This window comes from Leptinotarsa decemlineata, unplaced genomic scaffold (genome assembly GCF_025532065.1).
Source record: "Leptinotarsa decemlineata unplaced genomic scaffold, Ldec_3_MD MMD2_P_RNA_scaffold_1, whole genome shotgun sequence".
Taxonomy (NCBI): Eukaryota; Metazoa; Arthropoda; class Insecta; order Coleoptera; family Chrysomelidae; genus Leptinotarsa; species Leptinotarsa decemlineata.
This window is the reverse complement of record NW_027412523.1, coordinates 3660983-3673411: the sequence shown is the minus strand read 5'-3', so window position 1 is coordinate 3673411 and position 12429 is coordinate 3660983. Positions and strand designations below refer to the sequence as shown.

The following is a 12429-nucleotide window of genomic DNA, read 5'->3' as shown; positions in this document are numbered from 1 at the left end:
TCAGTGCAATTTTTTAAATCTCAGATCTATATCCAGCAAAACACCAAGATTTTTTGCTTGACTAACAATATCTAGAGGCTCATTTCGAATGCAGATATTCATAGAGTTATTCACAATGGAACGGTGAAATCTTGGATCAAAAATCGTTACATTTGATTTACTAGGGTTTACAAATGAACATTGGTCCGTTGCCAATTCAACAAATCTATTTATACCTGCATTGATAATGCCACAATTATTCTCTGCCATATTCGCCGGAAAGCTGTGTTATAATTGAGTATCATCAGCATTTAAATGCACCTGGCAAGTGTGTAGAGCCTGTAGTAAGTTGAATGTATATATAGAGAACAATAAAGGTCCTAGTATGGATCCTTGAGGTATCCCTGATTTGATATATAAGATATCTGAGTATTCCTCTATACTAACCAGTTGCTGTCTATTTTTCAAATAGTCCTTCAATAATGCAAGAGTGTTGGCAGAAAAACCATTATAATTCAAAATGCTTAACAAAATATTGTGATTAATAGTGCCATTAATAGTGTAAGACTGGTGTTTTCTTCCACTCTTGTAATTCTGTCAAGCTCTTCACTCTTCGATAGGTGTACATAAAAAATCATAAACCAGTTCCAAAACATTTAACGCTTTGTGATTCCACAAAAGGCGAACAACTTGAAGAAAATGAACGAGAAAGAGCATTGATCTCTATTACTTTGGAGTCGTCATCGTAAAATACTTATTAATATCTGATGTTATGTCTGTTATGAGCCATCAGTAGATAACTTCTAGAACGAATGAGATCTCGGAAGATACATCTGAGTTTTAGATCGATAGTAGATAAAAATGGGTAGTTGAAGTTATAATGTTTGAAATATTTTCTGGGTTTTTATCTGTGCGAAACTTAACGAAACAATGAGGGGATCAATTAAAACCACTAATCATCAGATAGTTGACTTAATAAACTACTATTTTCTAGGTTAATGTCGAGATGAACATTCAATTAAAGGAATCTAAACTTTTAGTACTTCAAATTCTTTATTTAGTTGTATCAACTTTGAAAGTTGTTGCTTTTTTCTAAAACCACATTTTTTGTAATCGTCAATGTAATCGTCAATCATTGTTTATTCTACGCAAGATGTTCCAGTTTTTTCTTTTATAGTGAATCATTGATTATTCAAAAATGGAACCCCATCAAAACAACTGATTTTCTCATAGTTAATATACAATATCAAATATCGAAAGTAATTGAAATCTTTCAATTCCACTATATTTTTTATTTTATAATTCAATCAACATCAATGGTTATTTCAATTGATATTTCAAACGTTACTGAACCGTCTCATTAAAAAAAAATCCTAACATTCTTCATGCACATCGAAGTTTCATGGTAAAGGATTGTAATATATAATTAATATTACTTGAGAAAGTTTGTAAGAAGCACTTTTACCTTGAGTAATCGCTTATTACTTTCTACACTTCATCTCCGACTGATTTATCAATCAGGCAAATAATCACTATTTTCGTTTTTCCATTCTAAAATGACATTCTTTATACTTTATGTCCATAGCGTATAATTTACACTGATTATTTTCCTTTTAATGTATATAAACGGTGCAAAAACTTATGAACTGCCAATAAAACGGTAATATAATCCATCTCACTACTCGTTATTTATGTAATTTGGTACAAGTTTATGGAATCCAGATGTTTCCATCAATGTAATGATCTAAAAAACCAATTTCACCCAAGCTCTCAAATGGAGATATTCTTCTCACGTCTGGGCTGAACATAAAAGATACATTTTCACTATTATTTGTATCTCAACTTCGACTCATTCAAAGTAGTTTACATCTGTACATATTTAACGTTTTGTGACTTGACACCGGGGTCTCAATCTGCCTGCTACTCAGATCTTGTCACAGGTCTCGCTGTACATTACATTTCGATATAGTATACATATATAATCTTCATCAACAACAAAGGTATTGGCACTGATGAAAGACCTGTTTCTGTAACTAAAAATACGCCGTTGGATCACTAAGCAAGCTTTTCAGGTGTTTCCAGTCGTTCAACGTTTGGCTTCGACTTTGAAGCCATTTTCAAGAAGGTATGACTACACTAAGGTCTCAATCTACCTACTCCCCAGGTAGTGACACGCTTTAAGGGTTTTGTGACTTGGCACTGAGGTCTCAATCTGCCTACTCGCCAGGTAGTGACACGCTTTAAGGGTTTTGTGACTTGACACTGAGGTCTCAATCTGCCTACTCGCCAGTTCTCGCTGTACATTACATTTCGATATAGTATAGAGATATAATCATCATTAACAACGAAGCTACTGGCACTGACGAAAGACCTGTTCCTATAACTATAAACAGCCATTGAATCACTAAGCAAGCTTTTCAGGCGTTTCCAGTCGTTCAACGTTTCGGCTTTGAAGCCATTTTCAAGAAGGTATGACTACACTAAGGTCTCAATCTGCCTACTCCCCAGGTAGTGACACGCAAGGGTTTTGTGACTTGACACTGAGGTCTCAATCTGTCTACTCGCCAGGTCACGTTGTACATTACATTTCGATATGGTATAGAGATATAATCATCATTAACAACGAAGCTACTGGCACTGATGAAAGACCTGTTCCTACAACTATAAACAGCCATTGAATCACTAAGCAAGCTTTTCAGGCGTTTCCAGTCGTTCAACGTTTCGGCTGCGACTTTGAAGCCATTTTCAAGAAGGTATGACTACACTAAGGTCTCAATCTGCCTACTCCTCAGGTAGTGACACGCCTTAAGGGTTTTGTGACTTAACACCAAGGTCTCAATCTGCCTATTCCTCAGGTCTTGTCACTGGTCTCCGCAAGGGTCTCATATAAATATTCGGAAAGGTCCTGCGGTCAGCAATGTGGTAATCTGAGGTGCGGATTGAACCGCATCTAGTGTTTTCAACGTCAAACAACTGAAAACAGCATACTTATTGTGTTTTTTATTATTTGACGTTTTGACTTCGACTTTGAAGCTATTTTCAAGAAGGTGCGGCTCACTGGGGCCTCAGTCTGCTTACTCTTCGGGTAGTGGCTTCAAATGTTTTGTGACTTGACGCTGAGGTCTCAATCTGTCTAATCTCCAGATAAAACTGTGTTTGATTTTCCTCTTGAAGATGATCACTAGGTGTTAAAATAATGCTTTGGTATTGGGAAAAAACTCCAGTAAAAGATATGTTTGGGTGTTGGTTTTCATACTTCAGCCGTCAATGCATCTCAGCCAGAAACAACTGGTGTATAGTCATTTGGGAGATTTTTCTTACCCTTCCTGAGTTTAAGCTGAATTCAAACGATCTTTCAACAAGACAAAGACTATTTCATCAAGATCAAACTATTTTTTGATATTGAGTTGTTTTTCCCTGAAAATTTTTTGCCAAAAAAATTATCCTATCAAATTTGTCTATTTCTAGTCATGTGTGTCGAAATAACCAATGAAACCATCATTACACTGATAACTACCCATGGATAGTTTTCACGGGTAGTTATCACTTATGTCATGACATTACTAAGCAACCAACACAATAAAGTTGTTCGACATTTCAGTAATTCAATTTATTTCGAAAATGTCACTTCCTCGCTTTGGTGTTCAAAATGATGCGGCAATTGACAAAATCATTGAAGAAAATACACCAAAAAATACTGTCAATAGTAAAAAATACACTTGGAAAATATTTATGGAGTTATATCATTATACGAATTGTTCTTTTAATAACTGTGTGTTGAATAAATAATTTTGTTCGAATTGCAAAAAATTTTCTCACCGAATATCCCTCGAACATTGATAAATAACTCATAATTTTATCACAACTTCCTCAAGCACTTTATTTTAGGTAACATCCCTCCGCCTTCGGCGTCGGGATGTTACCAAATAACGTGCTTTCGAAAACTGTGATAAAATTATTTCGTTAGTTATCAATGTCCTTGGGATATTATAGCTGAAAGTCAACTACTCATTTATTTGTTTTATTGTGGTTTTGTCTTCAGGAAGTCGAATAATCAAAAAATTAATAGTTATCAGTGGAAATGAATGTCTATACAAAGAAAAATTGGGAAATGATTTGAAGATCTTCCTATTTCGCGGTTAAGTTCTGCTTCAATAAGTACTAGTATTTGTTATTTGAATTGATGAATAAAAGTTGTTCACAGTGATTTTAATAACCAGCAATTTTATTATTCAACATTGTCGAGAATATTCCCTTCCAGTCGTTCAGCAAATATATTACTTTGTATAAATGAGACTACACTCATTAAATTTATAATCAGTGTATTTATAATTTTTTTCAGGTGGACATCATATATAAAGGAGAAGTTTTACCTCAAGACTTCAGTCTGATGGACGTCGCTTACACCTTTAAATGGGCAAGAGTAAGTATTTCTAATATTTATCGCTCCTTTATGGTACATATTCGTTACAAATGAACCCAAAGATATACGTCATCCTTTTTTTTTACTAAATGTGAACATTGATCTGTTGAAAACACTTATTTCCACTTTCACCAGAACAAAAATTCAGTCTGAATTTCACTAGTTCGGATTTGCATTGTCTAATATGATTGTAATAAGATTTGAAATCTATGAGAGAACAAATAAAACTAGAATGAATAGCTAAAATATCGATCATATTAAGAAATAAAACGTGGAATGAAAATACAATAAGACGAATAAAATAATCAATTAGTCTAGTTCACATGTACTTTCTTTTGTAACATTTTTCAGCCCTGTTCAAAATTACGACCAAGGTGTCATTCGATTCGTATTTTTGCCTATAAAGTTTGAGGAAAGGTCCGAAAACGCGCCGATAAAAATTACAAAAGTTATAAACAAATAAGTGAAAAAAAAAATGGGGCTTTAGTTTTTTCTTAATAGCTCGGAAAATTTTCAAAATTTTGGAAATTTGAAAAAAGATTTGAAAGATCAATGAATTTGCGTAAAAAAAGTCCCGACTCCCAAAACTGTATCTCGATTATTTATAATTTTTACAGAGCCCTGAAAATAGAGCCAAAAGCGGGTAGTCTGGCTCCCGCGCGCCTTTCGTCACTCTGACATAAAAACAAATAAATTTTTTTAAACATATTAAATGTAAACATTAAGGAATGAAAAAATTCATGTGATGTTGGGATACATCAATAAACAATAATCCGCAGTCAAAAAATGTTTATCTCAATTTTAACGTTAATTATAAATTTGTTAATTAATAACTTTTTCTGAATTGAAAGTTAATATAAAAATCCCTATAATTATTAAACTAAAACCCTGGCATTTTTTTCCTTTGGTGAAGTTATCCTTAATAGGCAAAAAAATAGATTACCGTTGCCAAAATAAAAAATTGTTATTTTTTTATTGACAATTGAAAATTATAATTTTATAAAAAATACATTACAAAATTTTTTTCTAATTTTTTATTATTTCAATGTCTCATGGCTAAAAACTAATTAATAATTTTTTTTTTATTTTTTACAGCTATTGTTAATAAATTTATTATAAACAAATACATTGTTTAGAAGCAATTCGAAAATTTTTTTTGCATTATGTTAATTGAAAAAAAAACATTATTTTTAGGAAAAAAATGGTTTCTTAAAAAAATTTCTTTGTTGCTAAAAATGCGTTTGTTAATTAACATTCGTTTTTTGCAACTAAATATTAAAATTAACGAACAGTTTTTTTATTTAATCATAAAAACTTTTAGTATTGTGATACCTTTTTGATTTAGTAAATTCCCTGAAAACTTGAAATTTTTCTTTTTTTAATAAATAACGATCAATAATTATATAAATAATAGGATTACAACTTCAGTAAAAGGCTTAAATTGTTAATAAATTCATAATGAACAAAAAAGACTTGAAGCATATTTGTCATAACTGCAATAGTTTAAAAGTTATTATAATTATAAAAGCGAACGAGCGAATAAAAAAGACAAGTATCAAGGTATCACAATATCAAAAGTTTTATAAAAAATAGAATAAATTAAAAAAAAAGACATATTTACTTTTATTATAGAACAAAGTATTGAAAAAAAATTTGTTTATAACAAATTTTTTTTTAATAAACAATTAAAAAAAGAATAAAAAAAAGTTTTTTCAAAACCTTAAAGAACAATAGAATTTATAATTAAAAAAAAAAAAACGGTTCCTTAATTTTAATATTCAGTTACAAATAACGATTGTTAATTAACAAACGCTTCTTTTTAGCAACAAAGAAATTTTTTCAAAAAACCATTTTTTTTTATAAAAATCATGATTTTTTCAATTAACATAATGCAAAAAAAATTTTGTTTTTATGTCAGAGTGACGAAAGGCCCGCGGAAGCCAGACTACCCGCTTTTGGCTCTATTTTCAGGGCTCTGTAAAAATTATAAATAATCGAAATACAGTTTTTTACGCAAATTCATTGATCTTTTCAAATCTTTTTTCAAATTTCCAAAATTTTGGAAATTTTCCGAGATATTGAGAAAAAACTAAAGCCCCATTTTTTTCCACATAATTGTTTATAACTTTTTTAATTTTTATCGGCGCGTTTTCGGACCTTTCCTTAAACTTTCTAGGCAGAAATACGAATCGAATGACACCTTGGTCGTAATTTTTGGACAGGGCTGAAAAATGTCACCAAAAAGAGCTAAATCGAGTACATGTGAACCAGACTGAATAAACAAATGTTTATTCTGTGGTCATTCTCATCTGTTATCTTAATTGTTTTATCCGTTTTATTGTAAGTATATTTATTTCACGTTTTATTTCTTAATATAATTGATATTTTAGCTATTCATTCTTATTTTACTTTTACTTCCATATATTTGACATCATATTGGACAATTAAAATCCGAACTAGTAAAATACTGTCTGTCTGTTGGCGAACGTTTCGCTAACCTAGTTCATCAACAGGAGATGATATATATAGTCAGTCTATTTCTTTGAGCAGTGGAGTAATAAATTATTTTCAAATACCTGTTCCACAGACGTACAGAATTGAGTCGGAGGAAAACGAAGATTCATTTTTTACGCCACATGTTCCAAATCCAACTTATCATGCGAACGTTCATACCTGTATATAGTAAATGATAGATATATAACAATCACAATTTCATAACAGTGGCAATATGTATTTAATCTTCAGTTTAGCCATTAACGTCAATAGTTATTTCCTGTGATTGGAGCTTTATCTCATAACTATCTTGATTCGTTCCACAATGAAAATAATTTGGCGAAGTTATTTATGAATTACTTCCTGACGTCCCGGGTCGGTTTTCACGATTGGTTATTACTGAAGTGCAATGAAGACCTTTCAAAATCGACCTAATTCACACAACTAAATTTACACACCAAATCAAATAAACTAACTGCAGATCGTCGGCATAATAATAACCTATAAATATTTACTGATAAAATTGTTGCGCATACAACAGTTATTGGGGACTCGAATTGAAATCTATTTTTAGAACGATATTAGGTTGTTTCATAAGTTTTGTCCCTTTTTATGAGTCTACTTTAGACTGTAATATCTCAGTGAGAATTGTTTCTGTGGAAGTGCTTGAAAATATGCAATACTTCTGGATAGTGTTTCCTGAAACACTAAAAATCAAACCATTTTTTGTCGATATCAATATTGCTATTGGTAAACTGTGAATCTGAAAAAATACAATAAAATTATGTAGAGTATTATTGGGTAGATTCATGACGGAATTGAGATTCACTCCTTTGCTCGATTATCGCTGAACTAACAACAAAAAATACTTCTTTTGCAGCGCCTTTTTGATTTTGCTTCTCAAATCGATTCAAATCAAAATGTACTTTATTGTCGAAGATGAAATCTCATTGACAAAGTGTTACTATTCTAAGAAATATAAGATACACAACTTGAAAGATATTGTCGAAGATAAAATATTATTGTCAAAAGTGTTATTATTTTAAAGAATATAAGTTATACAAATCAAAGGTAATATTTGAACATTTGGTGATTTCAGCATTTTGGGGTGAAAAAGTAATCAGAATGTAATAATATATATGCTACATATTGAAATGAATAATAATAATAATGAATATTCTCATGCAACACATAAATGTAAGTATGAGATTATAAAAACTATAAAACATGAAAATATAAAAGTGAATGCCTAGAAAATAACAGTAAGTATCAACTTCGTAGACATTTTCAACTGTACAGTTCAGAGCTAAATGTAAACATCAAACAAAAAGTTAAAAAAGTCACATAGTTTAAATACCAGTAATTAAAATTAATTGTTTATATAATTTAAACTTCTGTCTGAATAGAATTCGTCTTAAGAATAAAAGGCCTTTGAAATCAGAAGCTTTTTTACAGACTTTCTAAATTTAGTGGTACATGTTATGCCTTTGATCTCAATTGGCAAATGGTTAAACATTTTTTTCCATCATATATGAAAGACCTCTGTGTTTTTGATGATATTGGAATCGATATACCTATATTGAGCTTATTTCTGGTATTTCGTCGTGGTGAAATGAACATTTCCGTCCTGTATTTTTTTGCATCAGACATAACATTTCCAATATAAGTATGAAAGCAAAGCCAAGACTTTATGCTTTCTGAATAAAGGTCGACAGGAATCCCTGAATCCAAATCTACACATATGTCTAACTCCTCTTTTTTGTAGAACAAACAGATACCGTATCTCACATGGGAATCGATGAGAGCAAAGTACACATTTTTTGCCATATTTGTGCCCAGTTCGTTTGCTGATACTCTGACTGCAAAGCATCCTGATGAAATTTTTTTACATAGGTTATTTATGTGACCTACAAAATCCAAATTTTTATCAAGTTGTAATCCCAGAAATTTTGCTGACATTTTGTTTTCTATTAATTGAGTACCCAGGTAGATATCTAGTGTGGAGCACTTGAGGGGTGATGATGCTAGTTTTTGAGATATTAAATGACAAGGAATTAGCATCTCATCAGTCTTTTATTTTTATAATATCCATGCTAATCAAATCATACAGTTCCCTTTCATTCTTGCAATGCCAAAATAATGTAGTGTCATCAGCGAATTGGGTTATTTCTGCGGTTATATTAATGCGGGCTAGGTCGTTGATATATAACAAGAAGAGAATTGGACCTAGAACCGATCCTTGTGGAACACCACAAGTAACTGTCTGGAGATGGGATATGTTGTCCGAGAGTTTGACTTTCTGAGTACGTTCTGACAGGTACGGTCTGAACCATTTCAAAGATATATCTCTAAAGTCATACACTTCTAGTTTTTGCAGCAGAATTTCATGATCCATGCAATCGCAATCATATTTTTTTTCATTCTCGTGAATTATTGTTAACGATTTATGACGAATATAGTCCTAGATTTTTCTATGAAAGAGAGTTAGCAAATAAAATCGATTCTGCTGTACACATATTTTTTCGATTGGTTTCCAATAGCCATTCAAAAACTGCAAACGATATATTTTTATTATACTGGGACCTTCATTGCAATACAAAGAAAATTTATGTATTTTCATAATTCAAAAATGTCATTGCTCCTTTTAGAAATAAAACAATGCTTTCAGGTTCATTATATTATAAAACAATCGTTGCTACTCATATAGTCGGATAAACGTATGTGATTTGATCACTTCCAAATATGCAAATCAATTCTGAATGAAGTAATTCTATTGTTACAATTGTAAACACTTCGATTTAATACGTTCAAGAAGTGCTGTGATGGTTTCATTAATATTCTATCCGATAAACTGAACATTAACATTATCAAAAGCCTCTGGAATATTTTAATAAGTCTATCAAATATTTCGCGAGGTTGATTTTTATTCTAATGCTTCCAAAAATAGATCATCCGTGCATCATAAGCCAGAATTTTCAAGTTACAAGATTTGCGATTATGAAAATACAATGTCGCAGTGGCAGATTTAGGGTTTTGTTATGCATAGGGTCAAATTTGATTGTGTAGGTGTTGTAATTTTATGATGATAGTTGGTGTCCACAAAGAATTGATAATATGATTCCAGTTGATAATCATTACTGGTGTAACTCTTGCCATACACTCGTCTTGAAGATTCTTGCCGAAACATTTTCCCAAAACTATTTTTTCAAGCATTTATATTCATTTGTTTACCACTGGGATACATTCTTTGACAACGTTATACTAAACCAATCCTACCAACTGCGCCAAGTTTTTCAAAACCATTGCAATTTCTCTATTGCGTTTCAACTCATTTCATTTACACCTGGACGAGCACCCATTTACCATTTCCTAGACAGTTCACAGAACAGACATTTTGACGTGAAATGAAATATATTACCTGAAATCGTATAAAGAATTTTGCTGATTATCCGGTGGAATGCGTTCACATTCATGCCAAACAATTTTAACTAAAATCTCGGAAATTATTCTCAGGAATCTCTCAAATCGTTCTGAATAGAACACATGCAGCGTGAGAAGCGATGTATAGTAATTTTTTCTCCTCGTAGATTAAATATTGTATAACGCGGAGCTCATTCGCGCAACGATATTGCGTAACTTTTTATTGTATTTGCTTGATTCGTGATAATATTGTTGATGTTTGAAACAGCGGCATTTACTTACTGATTCCAACTTTATTGGTCCAGCAAATGAAACGTAATAGATATTACCCGTTAACTATTGTTTTGTGGAAATTTTTAGAACACATACACGATACCGCAGTATACAAATGTACAATACAGTTTTAATCAAATTGAGTAAAAAGCGGTATAGTCGAAGTAACCGATATAGAAATCTTAAAGATGTCGGCGAAGTCAAAGGCCAAAAAAACCAATACAAAGGAATTATGCCGCAACGAATTAGTCCACGTGGACTGGAGAATTGGCGGTTCGTATTGGATAATTTTTACTAACCGAGTTTTATGATTGGCTGAAGAGTCATGTTACGGTGACGAATATAAATCGGGGAATGCGGAGATGGTTATCGCCGTCGTGTTCACTTCAGGAACTGATCGTGATTTGAGTGTTGAAATTCGATATTGGTGAAGTTATAATTACTTAAAATTTTTGTTATTTGTTTAAAATGTGGCGTCCTTGGACAAGTACTAATAGTAATAACGAGTGTGATAACAACGCAGGCTTTCCTGTGTAGTGATTCCAATAGCGATGGTGAACAATGCGAAAAAGAGATACAAGTGAATAAGATTCGGATGCATTTGAATATAAAAACACAGAGAGTATGTTTCAATGTATATAAGAATCTACATATCAAGTTTGGTTTCGAGGGAAAAAAACTATTACAAGCAACATCAGATTTGACCGAAATTCCTTTCTCAAATGTACGTAAAATAGTCAAAAACAAACCTTACGCAAGACACGATTTGATGGGGGATTACGAAAACCTTTAGATGTTCATCTAATGAAATCATTTAAAAAAACAATATACGACTGTTACAAAAGCAATGAGATTCCTACAATTGAAATCATAAGGAAGAAATTTAATACTTCCGGCCATAACCTGAGCTGCTGTGACAAAACTCTTCAGAATTGGATAAAGAAACTAGGATTCCGATTTAAAATAATAAACACACGTCAAGCAGTTATGGAAAGCAGAAGAATAGTGGAATTGCTCAACAAATACTTAAACAAATAACTAAATATAGACACGAAAAACAGCAAATTTTCTATTTGGACGAATCTTGGTATGACACTCACGACACAGTTAAGAAAGGGTGGACTGATGGTTCGAGAATGTGTACGCCTAACATGTCTGCAAATAAAGGATCGCGACTAATCATTGTTCAATCATTAATCATTATTCAATAATGTTTATTGAATAACAAAATTAGTTAGCTCCCTAAAGAGGAAGATTAAAACTCAGTTTTAATATTCCTCTTTGAAGATGATCACTTGGTGATCGAAACACGTGTCGAGGTGTTAAAAATAACGATTTGGTGTTGGGAAAAAACTCCAGTAATATTCATTACTACACCAAAGGTTCTAAACAGTGCATCATAACTATTTTTGTACTTTATAATGAGGGGACTAGACTGATGACACATACTCCAAAACAGATCTTATTTATATAGACTAGGTAAACAATTCTGGTGGAATCCATTGTTAGATCCTTACAACTTCGGAAGACAAAACCAAGAAGTTTGAGAGCTCAATTGATGGTGGTGTTGATGTGGGTGGTGAATGAAAGGTTCACATCAAAGATCATACCCAAATCTCTTGTTTCATTGACCCGATTCAGATTGAAATAATCAAGAAAATAGCAAACGTTATACAGAAGCATTTCCCTTGATCTAACGACATCCCATTGTTTTCAGACCAAACATATTGAGATTTCATATCATCCCGTATCTTATGATAATCTTGAATACTTTCGATAGGCAAATATAGCTTCAGGTCATCAGGGAACAGCAATAATTTATAGTAACGAATTGAATTGCC

The 12429-nt window shown here is 31.9% G+C and overlaps 1 protein-coding gene across 1 annotated transcript in view; it reads left to right on the top strand.

The window, feature by feature from the left end:
• The window catches only part of LOC111511646 (uncharacterized), a 63432-nt gene that overhangs the window by 33794 nt on the left and 17209 nt on the right, over positions 1 to 12429 (top strand). Inside the window, exon 6 of the mRNA XM_074179933.1 lies at positions 4322 to 4402. Coding sequence (XP_074036034.1) covers positions 4322 to 4402 — 81 coding nt within the window. The remainder of the gene's footprint in view (positions 1 to 4321; positions 4403 to 12429) is intronic.